Raw genomic sequence first — 19778 nt, 5'->3', positions numbered from 1 at the left:
TAAAAATCAGAGCAGTAATAAATGAAATAGAGAATTAAAAAAATAGAAAAAGATCAATGAAACGAAGGTTGGTGCCTTGAAAACATAAACAACATTGACAAACTTTTAGCTAGATTCACAAAGAAGAAAGAGAGAAGGCTCAAGTAAATAAAATCAGAAAAGAAGGAGGAGAAATTACAATGCATACTTCAGAAATACAAAAGATGACAGGAGACTACTACAAAAAGCTATATGCCAACAAATTGGATAATCTAGAAGAAGTGAACAAATTCTGAGAATTATACAAACTTCCAAAACTGAATCAAGAAGAAACAGAGACTCTGAATAAACCAATTACCAGTAAGGAGATCAAAACAGTAATCAAAAACTTCCCCAAAAAATAAAAGTCCAGGACCAGACGGCTTCCCTGGTGAATTCTACCAAACATTCAAAGACGACTTAATGCCTATCCTTCTCAAACTCTTACAAAAAATTGAAAAGGAAGGGAAGCTTCCTAACTCATTCTACAAGGCCAAGATTACCCTGATACCAAAACAAGACTAGGACAACACAAAAAAAGAAAATTACAGGCCAATATCACTGATGAACATCAATGCAAAATCCTCAACAAAATACTAGAAAAAGAAAACAATAATACATGAAAAAGGTCACACACCATGATCAAGTGGGATTTATTCCAGGGAATGCAGCGATGGCTCAACATCTGCAAATCAATCAACATGATACACCACATTAAGAAAATGAAGAATAAAAACCACATGATCATCTCAATAGACTCGGAGAAAGTATTCGACAAGATACAGCATCCATTTATGATAAAAACTCTGAATAAAATGGGTATAGAAGGAAAGTACCTCAACATAACAAAGGCCATATGTGACAAACTCACAGCTAACATCATACTCAATGGAGAAAAACTGAAAGCTATCCCTCTAAGAACAGGAACCAGACAAGGATGCCCACTTTCACCACTCTTATTTAATATAGTGTTAAAGTCATAGCCAGAGCAATCAGGCAAGAAAAAGAAATAAAAGGGATCCAAACTGGAAAGGAAGAAGTGAAACTGCCACCATTTGCAGATGACATGATTTTATATAGCGAAAACCCTAAAGAATTCACCAAAAAACTTTTAGAAATAAATGGACATGGTAAAGTTGTAGGATACAAAAATCTGTTGCATTTCTACACACTAACAATGAAGTAGCAGAAAGAGAAATTAAGAATATAATCCCATTTACAATTGCAAAAAAAAGAATAAAATACCTAGGAATAAATTTAACTGAAGAGGTGAAAGACCTGCACACTGCAAAGTATAAAACATTGTTGAAAGAAATTGAAGAAGACACAAAGAAATGGAAAGATATTCCATGCTCTTGGATTGGGAAAATTAACATAGTTAAAATGTCCATACTTCCGAAAGCAATCTACAGAGTCAACGCAGACCCTACCAAAGTTCCAATGACATTTTTCACAGAAATAGAACAAAGAATCCTAAAATTTATAGGGAACAACAAAAGACCCCGAATAGCCAAAGGAATCCTGAGAAAAAAGAACAAAGCTGGAGGCATCACACTCCCTGATTTTAAAATACACTATGAAGCTATAGTAATCACAACAGCATGGTACCGACACAAAACAGACACACAGATCAACAAAACAGAATTGACAGCCCAGAAATAAACCCACACATTTATGGACAGCTAATTTTCAACAAGGGAGCCAAGAACATATAATGGAGAAAGGAAAGGTTCTTCAATAAATGGTGTTGGGAAAACTCGAAAGCCACATGCAAAAGAATCAAAGTAGACCATTATCTTCCACCATACACAAAAGTTAACCCAAAATGGATTAAAGACTTGAATGAAAGACTTGAAACCATAAAAATTCTAGAAGAAAACATACGCAGTATGCTCTTCAACATCAGTCTTAGCAGCATGTTTTCAAGTACCATGTCTGACCAGGCAAGGGAAACAACAGAAAAAATAAAGAATATGACTACATCAAACTAAAAAGCTTCTGTACAGCAAAGGAAACCATCAACAAAACAAAAAGACAACCTAACAATCGAGAGAAGACATTTGCAAACCATATATCTGATAAGGGGTTAATATCCAAAATATACAAAGAATTCACACATCTCAACAACAACAAAAAAAAAACCCAATTAAAAAATGGGCAAAAGATCTGAACAGACATTTTTCCCAAGAAGATATACAGATGGTCAACAGGCACATGAAAAGATGTCCAACAACTAATTAACAGGGAAAATGTAAATCAAAACTACAACGAGATATCACCTCACCCCCATCAGAATGGCTATAATTAACAAGACAAGAAATAACAAGTATTGGAGAGGATATGGAAAAAAGGGAACTCTCATATACTGCGAGTGGGAGTGCAAACTGGTGCAGCCACTATGGAAAACAGTATGGAGATTCCTTTAAAAATTAGGAATAGAACTACCATACGATCCAGCTATTCCACTGCTGAGTATTTACCCAAAGAACATGAAAACACGAATGCATTAAGACATATGCACCCCTGTGTTCACTGCAGCATTATTCACAATAGCCAAGACTTGGAAGCCCAGGTGCCCATGAAGGGACAAATGGAGAAAGAAGACATGGTATTTATACATAACGGAATACTACTCAGCCATAAAAAAAGATGAAATCATGACATTTGCAACAACATGGATGGACCTTGAGGGTATTACGCTAAGCAAAATAAGTCAGAAGCAGTAAGCCAAATACCATATTATCTCACTCATAAACAGAAGATAAAAACAACAACAAACAAACACATAGAGACAGAAATTGGATTGGGGGTTACCAGAAGGGAAGCAGGGAAGGAAGAGGGTGAAAGGGGTGATTCGCACGTGTGTATGGTGATGGATGATAATTGGTCTTTGGGTGGTGAACATGATGTAATCTACACAGATATATTGAAATATAATGATGTACACCTGAAATTTATATAATGTTATAAACCAATGTTATCTCAATTAAAAAAAATTTAAGCATTTAAAAAAATTACATTCTCTTATATGTTTTCACTATCATTATCAAGCCTAAGAAAATTAATAGTAATTCCAAAATGTTGTCTAATATACAGTCTCAATTTAAATTTCCCCAATTGTTATCAGTTTTCCCCCAATCCAGGATCCAATCAAGGTTCACGCGTTATTTTTGGTTATGTTTCTTTCGGTCTTCCTCCTCTAGAACAGTTCCTCTTGTTTTTTGTTCTTTCTAACATTGACTTTTTTTGAAGAGTACAAGCTGGTTGTCCTATAGATTGTCCCACATATGGATTTATCTCACTAGTTCTCCCACGGTGTCATTTAACTTGCTCCAGTACTCCTTATGTTTCCAGTATACTAGAAGTTAGGGCCAGAAGCTTGATTCAGGTGAAACATTTTTGGCACAAATACTTCACACATGATGTTGTGTAATAATACATGCTATCAGTAGACACAAAATGTCAGATTGTTGCACTATTAGTGATGCTAAGGTTGACCACTTGGTTAAGGAAGTGACCACCAAATCTGTCAACTATAAAAGGACATTTTGCCCAGTATAATTAGGTAGTAAGTCATTTGTGGCATGACACTTCAAGTCCATGTGAATATCTTAGTTTGCAACAACCTTTCACCCAATGGTTTTGGTTATCTATTGATGATCCTTGACCAAATCAATTATCACACTGAGGGTTGGACTACTACGAAATCTTTAACCTGTGCTATGTGTATTGCTATTTATGAGGAGAGATACAGTATAAGGAAAGGTAAAGAGGGTAAGTCTAGGACTGTTAAATTCTGGCTACATAGAAGAATCCTTGAATCTCTGGTGAGCTTTTTAAAAATACCAGATCAACTGGACCAGAATGTCTGGGGTGGTATCCGGGCATTGATATTTTTTAAAAAGCTACCAAGGGATTCTAAAGTGTACTTACCAACTGTGTAACTTTTCTGTCCTTTGGGAATAAAAACTACAACTGTCTCTGAGATAGATACTTTAAATATTCCTGAAATAGATATTAGATGTGTTGTAAGCATTAAATAATTAAACATAATAAGTACTAACTTTAAAGTATTTAGAAAGGGCCGAGTACACAGTAAATGCTCAATAAATATCAGTGATTATTATGTGAAAACACATTTACAGGTATGCATGTATACAAAAACATATCTAGGTATATCCTAATATACACATATGCACTTAACAATACAACTTCAAAATATAACAAGCCACAAGACTGCAGGAGAAATAAATAAATCAAAATTTATAGACATATATTTTCAAACATCCCTCTGAGAAACTGACAGATTAAGTACTTGAAATAATAAAGATCTTATGAAGAGAAGAACAATATAATTATGTATTAAGTTTTTGGATATATATACCACATCTTTCTTTCAAAGCATACATGGAATATCTAGAAATAAAGACCATGTAATAAACTATAAAGGAGGCTTCAATAAATTATAAAGCATTAACAACTTACAGGCCCTCTTCTTTGACCATAATACAAAAAAATTAAATACTGACATCAAAAGAATAGCAAAAAGGGGGCTGGCCCAGTGGTGCAGCAGTTAAGTTCACACGTTCCACTTTGGCAGCCCAGGGTTCACCAGTTCGGATCCCAGGTGCAGACACAGCACCGATTGGCAGGCCATGCTGTGGCAGGCATCCCGTGTATAAAGTGGAGGAAGATGGGCATGGATGTTAGCTCAGGGCCAGTCTTCCTTAGCAAAAAAAAAGGGAAGATTGGCAGCAGTTGTTAGCTCAGGGCTAATCTTCCTCAAAAAAAAAAAAAAAAAAGCAAAAAGAAGAAAAAAAGAAAAGAAATTTAATAGCCTTAATAAATAACCAATTCTAGTTACAGAAGCAATCATAAAGGAAATTAAATATTTAGAACTAATAAAAATACTGCATGTCAAAATCTGTAGAATAGAGTTAAAGAAGTATTTAGATGGAAATTTATAGCTTTAAAAACATTTCAAAGGACACAAGAAAGGTTAAAATTAACAAGCTAAATATTCAACTCAAGAAGTTGGGAAAAGGGCAAAAAAGCAAACCCCAAAAATAAGGAATTAAATTAAATAACAAGGATAAGTTAGGCAAATATCAATGATATACAGAACATCATCATGAACAATAAACACAGAAAAATAACACAAGTAAAAGGCATGTCCCTTGAAAAGATTAATAAGATAGACCTCTGGCAAGCAAGAGTTATCAAGAAAAAAGAGAGAAGATTCAAATAATTGCAATATAGAATGAAAAGAGAGGGAAAAGCACAGACACAAAGTTTTTAAATAATTAAAGAATATTAAAGAGTATTAGGAACCTCTATATGCTAATAAATTCGAATGGATAAATTCCCATTAAATTGTGCCAAAATTGGCACAAAAAGAAATAGAGAACTTGAACACACCAATTCGTATGAAAGAGATTAAAAGAACAAAGATCTTGCCTCCTGAAAAATAGCAGATACAGATAATTTCACAATGAGTTCTAACAAATTTTAAGGAACAGTTAATTCCCATCCTATACAAGCTGTTCTGGAAAAACAGGCAACAGTCAAAACCAACAAGGACATTTCATGATACGAATATAATCTTGATTCTAAAAATCAGATAATGACAAGAAAATGATAGGCCCATTTAACATGATACAAAAATCCTACAGTAAGTATTACCTAAGTAAATCCAATAATGTATTTAAAAAAGTAATAATACGTTGGGATTAAGTAGGATTTATCCTAAAAATTCAAGGACAGTTCCACATCAGAAATAGATTTAGAGGAGAGAAATTTCAATCAATAAAGAATCAGCATCATAAAGTTCAGCAAAGAGCAAACCTGTGGAGTTAATAAAAGATTACACGGGAGAATAACTACGTGACCTAAGAACAGGGAAAAACATACAAACCCATAAAGGATATGATTAACTTTATCACATTTAAATTAAGGAGTTTTGTTCAATGAAAGACACTACAGATAAAGTTAAGAGACAAATGACAATGACAGAATGGCAGAAGATACTTGTAATGCCTAAAAAGGTTAAGGATTATAGAGGATAGATAAGAAATTCCTGCAAATAAACAACAGAACAGTAACCCTGACAGAACAAAGGACAAACGATATGAAAAGGAAATTCACAGAACTTAATCTAGACTACAAAAATTAGAGCGCTGGGGGACCACCCCCATGGCCTAGTGGTTAAGTTTGGTGCACTATGCTTCGGCAGCCCAGGTTTGGCCCCTGGGCATGGACCTATACCACTTGTCAGCAGCCATGCTATGGCAGCGACTCACATACAAAATAGAGGAAGACTGGCACAGATGTTAGGTCAGGGCATATCTTCCTCAAGTAAAATGAGGAAGATTGGCAACAGATGTTAGCTAAGGGTGAATCTTCCTCAGCAAAAACAAAACAAAACAAAAATTAGAAAGCTAGATAATTCCAACTGTTAGCAGGAATAGAAGCTGTAAGAAGCCTCATGCACTGCTAGTGGCAGTATATACAGGGATAATCATTCCAGCTTGAGTCAAAGCCTCAGTTAATAAAGAACTACCCCTCTGCCTTGCTTTATCCTCTGTGCATGTATTTCTTTTGGGGACTTCACAGGGAAGAATGGCTGGTCTAGCATAGGATTTGGGTCTCAGACGTTGTAGGTCCTGACCATCTATCTCTACTTCAAACACACTTGATATGATTGCCTTGTCCACTCAGTCTAAAAGACAGGGAAGCAAAAGATTGCTACTCTATCCTTCTAACATAGGTCTGGACAAGGCTTTACTTTTTTTTAAATGAGATTTTAAAAGATCGGCACAAAAGCATGGTCCAAAAATTGTTGTTGATGAGGAATTACTATATATTTAATTTTTAATATAATTTCTGAAGCAAACACGACTGTCTTCTAGTTGTACTAACATCATTATACACAGTGGAGAGCCGAGAAACAAAAAGGATAGGGAAGATTTGATCTCAGAATCTAGAAAGATTCACAAAAAGGAAATGAAGAAATTTAGCTCTGACAAAGAAAGGTTTCCAGATAGTCAGGAGAAAGAGTTCTTGGGATTTCAGTAACCCCGAAGAATCACAGGAGAATAATCATACGGGTCTGTTTTTCTCGGCCAAAGGGAAATACAGTTGCTTTTTACCCAAGGAAGTTCGGGAATTAAACTTAGGTATTGAACAGTCCTGTCATTGGAAGGAGACAAATCTTAAGTGGGGAAAAAAGTGCTCTTTCTGACTCCTGAAGTTGACATGGGAGGCCCCAGGAGTAGTAGTAATCGATGGATTCAAACCTCAGAAAAGATCGAGGATTCCATGTGGATTCTCCCTTCAGCAAAGAGCTGAAGGTGGCCAAGAGAGAGAAGAGAGAAGTGAAAGGGTCACCGGCTCCACATTCAAACCCATGTTAAGTTATCAGGGGACCAGTTGAGGCTTGTCTCCAGACCAGAAAACTGAACAAGATCTCTGGCAGACCTACTAGGCTAGAGAACAGGAAATGTACATCACAACCTGATTAGGTCATGATCACCAAGAGTCAGAGGCCAAAACTGCTCTTAAAATCCCAATGATGAAAGACACAGAGCTACTGGTTCACCTAGCCATGAGGATTTTCATCCTTTGGAGTTTGTTAACCAAGCAACCGTTATCCAAATATTTGATACCAAAGAAAATTTATCTCGGTTGTTCCCAGTCTCTACACAGACGGCAGACTTCTGTGCTGACAACAAAGCAACTGCCTGAAAAGTGCTAACAACTCAGTCCAGGAGGCTGGGGGACTGGACCGACAAAAGGGGCCCAGGTCTTTGGCCCACTCTCTCTCAGGGGCTGAGGATGATGCAGATCCACGCTGTCTTTCTAGAAGAAACTACTGTGTAGGTCTGAGATGGCCAGAGAAACTTTTCTCTTACTGCAATGACAGGCACTTGCTGCAGACAGCTGGAGCTATCTGCTCACTTACCAGAGAAACTAGTAGTTATCATAAAGATACGATGGTTCCTGGGCAAATAGGGAGATACAATGCATACACACGCAATATGTAATATTTGCTTTGGATAAAGAAACATGATATTAAAACAAGAATAAACAAAAAGCACTCTTTTGAACACTAGTGTGAACGAGGATTAATAATCCCTTTGCAATTACAACACAAAGCAAAGAACTTTCTAGATGTCTTAGGAAAAGTTTATGATGTTCTTAAGGTTATGGTTTGTTTCAATAACAAATTTCAAAACCTTAAATGGTGCAAAAAGTACTAACATCTTAACTGTAGCCAGATTTTATATTATCCAGAGAAGAGAAGCTAGTTGAAATATCCTAAAAAACACTATGATTTTTAAAAGAGCAAATTGCAATTTTACTAAATATCAAGAGGGCAAGAAATGAGAAACAGCCATGTGGTTTCACAAACTCTCTATTTAAAGGCTAACAGGAAAAAGAAATTTGTACCAGATACTGAGGGAAGGATTAAGGCTGTTCCCTCAGTCAGGGCTAGTAAGGAAGCAATATAAATAACAGTAGGATAGGAAGACCGTAAAAAGAGCAAGGAAATAACATGCATACAGTGGATTTGTAAGGCACTCAGTGATATTTAGTTGTAAGAGAAAAGGAAAAGGATTACAATAGAGGACAAATCAAAAGCATGTTTGGCCTAAGAATCTCCCAAACAAAGGGCACAGTGAATTATCACTATATGCCCAGGCATCAGTTCTGCCATCACTTCTATCCATCAATGTTTCCCTGCCCTTGTATTAGCACCAACCACTAACGAGAAATCAAGGCATCTTATTCCTCAACTTGGAGCCCAGGGGAAAAGAGGCTGCTGAGGTCTGCCAAGTCCAATCACCAGAGCTAGGTTTCCATGAAACAGTTTTGAGCCAAATACTCAATAAGTTTTAAAGTGCTCCCTTGCCTGGCTTTGTCCTGCAAGTATCTCTCTACCTTGGTGATCTTGCTGATGAAAGATTTAGCTATTTAGGGTCCTGGTTGTTTCCCTCTCTTCTCATAGAAAAGACATGATTCACAGTACTGACGCCATTATGATAATATACATGCACACTCAGAAGAGGATCACAGTATCCAACTGTTTTGGTTTTTTTTTTAAAGATTGGCACCTGAGTTAACATCTGTTGCCAATCTTCCTTTTTTTAATTTTTCTTCTTCTCCTCAAAGCCCCCCAGTACACACTTGTATATTCTAGCTGTAGGTCCTTCTGGCTGTGCTATGTGGGATGCCGTCTCAGCATGGCCTGATGAGCAGTGCCATGTCTGCACCCAGGATCCAAACTGGCGAAATCCTGGGCCACTGGAAGGAGAGCGCACGAACTCAAGCACTCCACCATGGGGCCGGCCCCTACCCAACTGTTTTTAAATAAAGAAAGAAGAAATATCAGAAGAATGAAATTTCAAGGAATAATATCCAAATGAAACCGGCTGGGCCCTGAACAGTGAAACCACTAGTTATCTAACCAGGCCACAAAACAAAAGGAACCTGGGTGCCCTCAGGTCCATACACCTGGTGGAGCAGTGAGGAAGCAGGAGCCTCTTCATTCAAAAAGAATTTCAAAGTTGGAAAGTCCTTCTGAATGAGCAGTACTTGGCACCAGAAAGCAACACATGCTTTCAGAAAATGCTCACTGCCCAGGTCACAACCTCGCCAGCAGTGGAGAAACGGGGTGATCCTCATGCAGTCACTTCCTGAAAGCACCCCCAGCTTTCTTCAGGATGTCAGTGAGGTGTGCTCACCAGTCCCCATCACAGGGTGTCTGCTGAGCATCCTCCTTTAGTAACCTTCTGGCATTTCTTCTGGCTTTTCAGGGGGACTGTGCCAGAAAGTTCTTCCTGATAAAAAAGCTCATAGTCTAGTCAGCCTAGCCAGGTCAATCTTTTCCATTTAATGGTACACATAAAACTCAATTTGCCTGGAAAATATACTCCCTGTATTTAAAACTTCTTAGAAATCTATACATTGAAATATTCCAGTTTTCACTGCTACTTTCCCTTAAGTTTCCCAGAGTGTGGTCAAGTAGGGCCAGTGGTCACAGCTCCTCGCCCATGTGTTTGCAATTGCTCTCTTCTGCATCCAGAGGACCCATGTCTTAGATTTTGATCAGAGAAAATAAGACTAGATTTTTTAAAAGTTTAAAATCAAAACACTCTGTAAAGATAATCTGCTAATCAAATTTAAGGTGATCCATTCCCACCATCAATGACAGAAACACTTTTAAAGTGTAATGAATTAAAGCAAAATCCAAGGTAAAATGAAGTGCTTTTTTGTAAGGATTTTAAAGATGGGTTTAATTCTGCTCATATCAACCACAGGGTGAGATTTGGCTCATCACAGAAAATTTCAAGGTTAGCTATCACGACAATTCAAAACTTATTAGGAAATGACAACCACAACCACTGACTTAACAAACCACCAGCAAGCAGCATGTTCATCCCCTCCGCATAACCAGCAGCTGGAAGTCTGTCAAATATCCCCGTTGCCCAAAAGCTGTCACACGTCACAAACTGGGATGAGGGCCAGCCCCAGTGGCCTAGTGGTTAAGTTTAGTGTGCTCGAGTTTGATTCCTGGGTGCGGATGTACATCCCCCTTGTCAGTGGCCATGCTGTGGTAGCAGCTAACATACAAAAAAAGGAAGACTGGCAACAGATGTCAGCTCAGGGAGAATCTTCCTCAGCAAAAAAAAAAAGAAAGAAAGAAAAAGAAATTGGGATGATACCAATTGCATTATGTCATTAATTCTGTAGCACAAAGAGAATTCCAATACTTAAAACAATCAGTTTAGGGGCTGGCCCCGTGGCCGAGTGGTTAAGTTCGCACGCTCCGCTGAAGGTGGCCCAGTGTTTCGTTGGTTCAAATCCTGGGCGGGGACATGGCACTGCTCAACAAACCAGGCTGAGGAAGCGTCCCACATGCCACAACTAGAAGGACCCACAACAAAGAATATACAACTATGTACTGGGGGGCTTTGGGGAGAAAAAGGAAAAAATAAAATCTTTAAAAAAAAACCCAAAACAATCAGTTTACTAAAATAAAATGTCAGACAGAGGCCTGGTACTCACCTTTTTCATGAAGACAAACCGAGAGTTTCTTAACACCATCAACAAGAATATTTTGTGTGTTGCCATGTCCATCTTCTGAGTCGCTGTCATCAAACTGAGCCTCTATAATGACATCAGGACTGTCATTATAGCCTTTCAGGGACTGTTGTGGGAGAAGGCTTCCACAGAGCTCCTCAGGGAGATATGATTCATAGGCACCTTCTGTTTCTTTGTCATTGCTGTCTGGTTTAATTACCTGAAGAAAATAGAAAGGTCTGCTAAATCACTGGAGGGAAGAAAGGGAAAAAGCCTATTTTCCTTTCCTAAGGAAAAAACTACACATTCAGAAGCTCACAGCACTGGACACTCACCAGGTAGTTTGAAAAAGGATCTTTATTTTCCAGATGCACAGACTACGTTATGGAGCTGATTGATCCAGCAGTGCCAGGTTGGCACTGAGCTCTTCAAGATGCCCAAGATTAAAGCCATATCCACTTCTCATTTTTCTGAAGTACATGTTCATCACCTCTCCCTCAAAGGGATTGTATTTCTGAAGATCAGAAATACAATGCTGCTTCACAAGGGTTCATCACATGGGATCAATTAGTACACTGGGAAATGATAAAGGAACTCAACATACATAGTATGTCACTGCACTCTCAAATGAAACCACAAGAATACAAAGTAAAATGGAAAAGAAATTGTGTGAACAAGAGTTTACAAAATGTTCTAGGGGCCAGCCCAGTGATGCAGCAGTTAAGTGCGCTCGGTGCACTTCGGCAGCCCAGGGTTCGCTGGTTCGGATCCCACTTGAGGACATGGCGCCGCAGGACAAGCCATGATGCGGCAGGCGTCCCATATATAAAGTAGAGGAAGATGGGCATGGATGTTAGCTCAGGGCCAGTCTTCCTCAGCAAAAAGAGGAGGAATGGCAGCAGTTAGCTCAGGGCTAATCTTCCTCAAAAGAAAAAAAAAAGTTCTCATAAAAAATATAAACACTTAATTCTCCATTTTGAGGCCTGAAATCAGCAGAGAGAGCATACAACTGATGGACATTTACACTAGAAATAAGAATAAAGCATTACACAACATGTCAAATATTTTCTTTTTTTTTTTCCTGAGGAAAATTAGCCCTGAGCTTAACATCTGCCACCAATCCTCCTCTTTTTTGCTGAGGAAGACTGGCCCTGACCTAACATCCGTGCCCATCTTCCTCTATATGTGGGATGCCTGCCACAACATGGTTTGACAAGCAGTGCACAGGTCCGCATCCAGAATCAGAACCGGCAAACCCCAGGCCACCAAAGCAGGACACGCAAACTTAACCGCTGCACCACCAGGCTGGCCCCTCAAATATTTTCAATTAAAAAAAGAATGAAGCAAATAGGAGAAAAAAACCTAGATACTAATCCATTTAATGAGTTTGACACATGACAGTACTCTTTGGTTTCTATGGGTATTATATTAAAACACACCAGGTGTTTAGTCGCTGAAAAAAAAAAGGCTATCCTATATAAAAATCTTCCCATCTACATTAGCAAAAAAGAAAGTAGATTTTGTAGGTTCTAGATGTTACTTAGAACACCACATCCTTTTAAGAATACATTTCTGGATGAGAAACCCAGTGAAATTTAAACATATATATTTAAACATACATAATTAAAATGTGATCACATATGTATATATATGAATGTAAAAAAGATCAATATTGGTAGCACATTCATTTCATTCTTTCAAACAAATGCTGGAAGGCTAACCTCGTGCCAGGCATCCTCATGAAGACTACGTTCTAGTGGGGAGACGGATGGTGAACAATTTTCTCATTCAACAAATCATTACGGAGTACCTTTCATGGTGCCAGGCACTGTTCTAGGCGGCAGATACAGAAATGTACACACTCAAAATGGTCTAATAGTGATAAGTTCTAGTAAAAACATACATAGTAAAAAACAACGTTAGTTCTGAGAGAGTGAGGCTGGTTTCCCAGCAGGGTGTTTAGGAGGTGCCTCCCGGAGGAAGTGACCTTTGAGCAGAGACCTGAATGAAGCGAATGAGCTCTCTAACAGTTTCTCTGTCCTTATATTTGAAAACCTAATATTTTTCTGAGTTTAATCTCGAGGTTTCAAAATAGATACCTGCCTTCAACAAACCAGATTCACGTTCAAATTAGATCACACAGAGATCACGCTTGATGAAAGATCCTCATCTTACACAAGACAGAAAAAGTTATTAAAAGAAATCTTTCCCAAAACATCTTCATGTCACAGATTCCAATTAATATAACCATCTCCAGACAATTAATATTATAACATCCACCCAGAAAATCTTACTAAAATATTACAAAGATATTCACAACTAGAATATAGACTTTAAAAATAGATTCCCAAAGTTTTTAAAAAATTGACTTCATGAAGATGTGGTAACAGAAAAACATGTAAATAATGGTTAATTATTCTGAGCAAAACTGTGTCTTCTAATAGTTTTTGAAAACTTGATTCCCAATTTCTGAATATATTTAATGAAATTTTCTTTCAACTCTTGCCATGTTTTCAGTCATCAGATTCACTCATTCATTCGTTCAATCTTTCATTCATTTGTTCATTCTTCCCATAAGAAGTTTAAAACAAACAAGGCTCCTTTTCTTTGATAGTGGGGGAAAAAAAAATGTTTAGCCAGAAATCCCTAAAAAGATTCCCTCAGGCCCCTTCCTACATAAGAACATATGAGTGAAGCCACAGCTAAGTCTTTCAGTTAATATTACAATTATAAAACCAGCTCTCCTCTGTGCACTTCTGCCTTCTCACGTAAGTCCTGTTTTCACACATGACCCAAAGAAGATCATTCAAAAAGTAGAGAATTTACTGACAATTAGAGAAGAAAGAGAATTTGACATCACTCAAATCAGCAAACCTATTCAATTCCCTTAAATGTGCCTGGCAAATTCAAGAACATTTAGGAAGATCTGCCCCTGACCATCCTCAAAGAATTAGCACAACTTTGGGTGTTGTCAGGAGAGCACACAGCACAGGCAGGAGGCACGGTGCACACCCTGTGTCTAAAGCATAGCGGCTACAACATGACCACTGGTCTACTGTTTTTCTACATCATCCCCACACATACTTTCTCTCAGAGGAAGAAGAGCCGGGGGCAGAGGTGAAAGAAAACGACATGCTGGAGTTAGACGAGCAGGTAAAAGGTAGTCTTCCAGTAAGAGTTAAAAAAAGGGTCCAGGTCTTTGGTTTCTATTACGTATTTATTTCTGCCATTAATGGTTTCACAAAGAATTTGGTTCCCACAGGCCATAGAGAAAATATTACAAGGGGAACCAGAATTCTGACTTTCTAAAATTTAAAGGCTTTAACTATCCCACAATGAAAGGTGGTTTTTCTCTTTGTACGTATACATATGTATGTAAATTATAACGAGAATTCTGTAATCACCAGGATTCTGCCTACCTCCTTATTAACAATTATGCTTTGGCTCACATATACAAAGTTCAAGGAAAAGTCAAGGGGAAGAACAGGTCAGTGGAAAGCAATAATCAGAGTACAGCAGGCTTAACTGGATAGCACATTTTAACACCAACCCAACCATAATCTCCACAGTTTAGATTAGCTACACTCAAGAACTGGTGTTTTAGGCCTTAAATTCACTTTTGAGTTACTAAAGCAAAATATGCTGTAAGGTAGCAGGACTTAATGAATAAATCAAGTCATCTAAAACTGTGTAATTAAAATATAAATTAATATGTTGCATTGTAAAAGTATTTTCATTCTATTTTGTCATCCCAGTAGACCCAAGAATAGAACAAATGGTAAGAGGAAAAGAGATGATCATAAGATCGCAGGATACAAACAGCACTCTAAAACCATTCCTTATCACATACTGGTTAAGAGTGAGGCTTGCAGGACTCCTTAGAAAAATGGCTCATTCAAATCTGGAACAGGAAATAGACAAGATGACCCTGGAACATCTTGTCATACCAGGAAAGCAAGGAAGCTACGAAAGACTACTAGGGTCTTATCTAAAGGACTCAGGAATCAACATGAAAGGGCTCTCTCTGGTCAACCTTAGAAAACTCTAAGCATTTTTCCTGCCTTTCCTTACACTATACCTCAGGCTAACCAAATAGTTGATGAGATAAATTTCTTTACAGAAGAGTTTCAGCTAATTAAGAAGGAAGAAAAGACTTTCAACATTACCATTTTGCCATTCCTACTGAAATATGGATTCAGGAAATGATCATTAACGGTTGCTAAAACCACTAAGTCATAACCTGATGGGGATGGAGTTTTATAATAGATGGACCAGACTGGCAATACTTGAACCCACTGATCAATATGAACATCTTAGAAAGGGAAAGAACTGAAGTGCTTCCTGATGCACTATAACAGGAAGTACATACTACCAACTATGAAGCATTTTTCCCCCCAAAAATGAACTTGAATCTGATCTGATACAGGGAATAGAGGAACATGTTAAACAACATGAGGGAGAGGATCCATTTATACTCACTCCCTCAGTGATTTCATCCAGTCTCATAGCTTTAAATCTCTCTATAAGCTATTAATTACCAAAATTAAATGCCCATCCTCAATCTTTCCCCTGATTCCAGACTCATCCAGTTGCCTACGGGACATCTTCATTTGGATGTCAGTTGGCACCTCAAACAAGAGAAGCCTTGGTCCTCACCTGAACCCACTCCTCTCCCAGCATTTCCTCTCTCAGCAGATGGCACCAAACTATGCCATCACCCTTGACTCTGTCCCTCTCACACCCCACATCTACCCATCAGAAGAGCCCACTGGCCCTTCCTTTACAATGTACCTTCTTGCCATTACTACTGTTTCTACACAAATTCAAGCAACCTTTATCTCCTTGCTGACCTACTGCAATAACTGGTCTCCTGATTTCCATTTTGGACCAAAGCAGCTAAAGTGACCCTTTTAAAACATCAATCAGGGGCCAGCCCGGTGGCCAAGTAGTTAAGTTCATGTGCTCCGCTTTGGCAGCCTAGGGTTTCATGGGTTCAGATCTTGGGCGCGGACCTAGCACCACTCGTCAGGCCATGCTGAGGTGGCATCCCACAGAGCAGACTCAGAAGGACCTACAATTAGAATACACAACTATGTACCGGGGGGGGCTTTGGGGAGAAGAAGGGGAAAAAAAAGGATTGGCAACAGATGTTAGCTCAGGTGCCAATCTTTAAAAAAAAACATAAATCAAATCATGTCATTATCCCAACAGCTTCCCAACATCCTTCTATCTCCATGCCACAAGGTCCTGTCAAATCTGACCCATATCTATTTTTCCATTCTCATTTTCTACAACTTCTTCCTTTGCAAATTACACTTCAGTTCTAGAGATCTTCTTGCTACTCCTAGGACATTAAAACCTTCCATCTTGAGGTTTTTGCATTTGTTATTCCTTCTATCTGGAAAACTCTTTGCCCAGCTATTTAGAGGCTTTGCTCTCTTCATTTTGTTCAGGTCTCTGTTCAAATGTCTTCCTCCCAGAGAGGCCTTCCCTGATCACACTAACTAAAACAGCCCCACCTCACTGTATCACTCTATCCTCTTACCCTGCTTTATTTTTCATCACTGCACTTATCACTAGCTGACAATACATTATATATTTATTTATTTTCCGTCTCCCAACTAGAATGAAGGTTTCACGAGCACAAAGGCTATTTTATTCACAGCTGTATTCCAAGAGTTAAGAACACCATTTAATGGTCACTCAAATATATGCTGAATGAATGAATGAATATAGCAATTAACTAGGAAATGATCTGTTCAGGATCTATCTTCCCTGATAAACTCCATGAAGTAACCATGGCTAGGCCTGACACAGTATGTACTCATGTCTCATTTGAATGAGTAAAGAACCAGAGATGGCACACTGCATCTAACATTTCCATATATCTAAACTCTATCCATCTCTCAAGACCTGGTCCAAATGGCCTGGATTTTCTATAACCCAGAATCTACCACATTGTCCTCCCAGTTCCTCTGCATCTCTACCTGCCCCAGGCAAGAGTAATTTCTCTCTTTTCTAAAGTCTCCACGCATACCTCTTCTCACTATATTACTCTTATCTATGTATGTGATTTACCTCATCTGGTATCACTCTATACTCACCAATTACATCTTACACGTATATGTATATTCCACAGCAACTTGCATAATCAATCTAGGTGTACAACATCTGATAAATAAACAGATGGATAAATGGGTAGAAAAATGAAGAAATGAATGCAAAAGACCATTAGGGAGCAAGATAGCTTTCAGAACAGTGTTTAGACACAAGAGTATGTGGCTTAGAAACTGTTGGCCCAATTTTCCTTGGATACGTAAAGTAAGAGGCTTTCTTCTATGGGATTGACCTGGAAAAAGCTGAAAAGTCTAGTTCAGTGGTTCTCAACATTGAAGTTTAGTGATCCCTCTGAGGATCAGATGAACACCTCCACAGAATGAATGCACATCTACAAACAGATGGAAAATACTCTACAAGAAAGTACATGTAAGGAAAGGAAAGGGTCTGGTGCTGAAGACTACCAGTTCAGATTGATCAATATTTTGGAGAGCTCTGGGCTCAGAGTGACAGGAAGGGGGCCTGAGAAAATGGATACATTACTGACCTGGTTAACTGAGGACTTTTAAAATTCCTCTGGTTTCCTCCACAGAACTGAGAGAGTGAGGCAGCTGACTAGGCTTATAACTCCGAGTGCATGCTGCAACTGGGACTACTTCTCCCTTGGAGATTTAGTCCAGTCTCTGGAGGACAGGACAGAAATGGATTAGTGAGGGAATCACATCACCGGGTCAAACACAACTTTTTCACCCTCAGTCTCGTTCCATGAACAGGGTAGGATGAGCATCACATAAACCCTGCTAATAAAAAAAAAAAACAGTGAAGGGGGCCAGCCCCGTGGCCGAGTGGTTGACGTTCCACATGCTCCACTTCAGCAGCTCAGGGTGGCTGGTTCGGATCCTGGGCGTGGACCTACTCCACTCATCAGCCATGCTGTGGAGGCATCCAATGTACAAAGTAGAGGAAGACTGGCACAGATGTTAGCTCAGGGCTAATCTTCCTCAAGCAAAAAGAAATAATTTAAAAATAATTTTTAAAAAGGCAAAAATTTAAAAAAATAAACAGAAACAGTGAAAATACAGGCTGATGTCAATTGGGGAGTACTGATACAAAATAAAACTGTCACTTGCAGCTACTAAAAATGCTCAAGAAATAGCACTCTAAACACTTAATTTTAATTTCCTTGAACCTCCCCCAAACACAAATGCACACACACATACACACACACAGAAACGTTTGTCAGATATACCTTGCTGTTAGTTTTACCAAAGTTAGATACGTAATCTACCTAGTGTCTCCTTTTGGAAGGTAAAATTGGGCGAGAGAGGGGTGTGGAAGTGTGATGAGAGGAAAAGGTGACCCCCACTCTCCATCAGGATGCAATCTTTATGCGCTGGGGGATGGAGAGCAGCAATCTGGCCTCTTCCATAGTACCCAGGAGGAAGCCTGAAAGCCCTCAGGGATGAAACTGAAGAGGCACTATGAGAAGCTTAGCACTGAAAGAAATAGGGAGGAGGCCTAAGCCCAGCATCTCGAGTTCAGAGACCCAAGAGAGGAGGAGACACACGTTTTAGAAAAGGAGGGGGGGTATAGCATGACTTCTGCTCTTTAAGGGGAACATAAGCACAAAGGAATGGCAAAATGCCTTGCAGAAGCCCCCTACTTTGAAGATAAAAACTCTTGAGAGAAACTACACAATCATATGAGTGGAAAATGGCTAAGGAAGAAGCTAATCTAAAAGGCTGGCAGAATTTTAGAAAATAATATATGAGAAAATACATAGGGAAATACGTTTAAACATACACAAAAAGTACTGCCATAAAAGAAAATAATGATAAATTCGACTCCATTAAAATTAAATTTTTCCTTTTATCCTAAGATAACATAAAAGAAATTTTAAAAGATAAGCCATATCCAGAATATATACAGAACACCTACAGATCAATGAAAGACAGACAATCCAACAGAGAAATGGGGAAAGGGTTTAAAGGCATTTCACAAAATAGAAATGCCAAACAGCCAATAAAGATAGAAAGGTGCTCAGACTCATTAGTCATCAGATAAATGCAAATTAAAACCACAATGAGCTATCACTACAAACCCACAGATGGGCAAAAACTAGAAGTCCTGACAATCCCAAACGTTGGCAGGAATGTGCAGGAATATGCTGCTGGTATGAATGTAAACTGGTCCAGCCCTGTGTAGAACAGACGAGAACTGTGAGGTAAAGTAGAAGTCAGATCCACTTGGCTCCTACCCTGCCGTATTCCACTCCCCTGCCCTGCCTCCCTCAGGATTCTGACAGGTCACTATATGAAAAAGAGAAGACCAAGGTGAGAAAGGACATATATACAAAAGCAAGGAGATAAGGAAATGCAAATTTTCCTTCAGAAAAGGCAAGTAATAGTGAAAATGTACAGTGGGAGAGTGAAAGGAGGGTGCAGAAGCAGACACGAAGAGCCCTGAACGCCAATGTAATGAGTCTCATCTGTACCGTAAGGTAGTGAAGCTGGGAAGCAAAGGAAAGCAGTTAAGAGCAGGGACTCCAGTCAACACAACTGGGTTTGCATCATGGCTCTGCCGCTTACTAGCTATACCACTTTGGGAAAGTTACTTAGTAT

The 19778-nt window shown here is 38.7% G+C and overlaps 1 protein-coding gene across 33 annotated transcripts in view; it reads right to left on the bottom strand.

Annotated features, from left to right (window-relative positions):
• DIS3L2 (DIS3 like 3'-5' exoribonuclease 2) overlaps nucleotides 1-19778 on the bottom strand; it is a 344867-nt gene that overhangs the window by 227927 nt on the left and 97162 nt on the right. For 18 of the 33 annotated variants that reach the window (XM_023642568.2, XM_070270676.1, XM_070270677.1 and 15 more), the window contains one exon: nucleotides 11086-11320. In XM_023642568.2, the coding sequence (XP_023498336.1) occupies nucleotides 11086-11320 (235 nt within the window). Of the gene's footprint in view, nucleotides 1-3951; nucleotides 4024-11085; nucleotides 11321-19778 lie in introns of all 33 variants that reach the window. The other 15 variants (XR_011439882.1, XM_023642560.2, XM_070270694.1 and 12 more) reach the window with 1 other exon arrangement.

The sequence above is a fragment of the Equus caballus genome, chromosome 6 (assembly GCF_041296265.1).
Source record: "Equus caballus isolate H_3958 breed thoroughbred chromosome 6, TB-T2T, whole genome shotgun sequence".
Classification (NCBI taxonomy): domain Eukaryota; kingdom Metazoa; phylum Chordata; class Mammalia; order Perissodactyla; family Equidae; genus Equus; species Equus caballus.
Note: the sequence above shows the minus strand (reverse complement) of the source record. Positions and strands in the feature narration are given on the sequence as shown.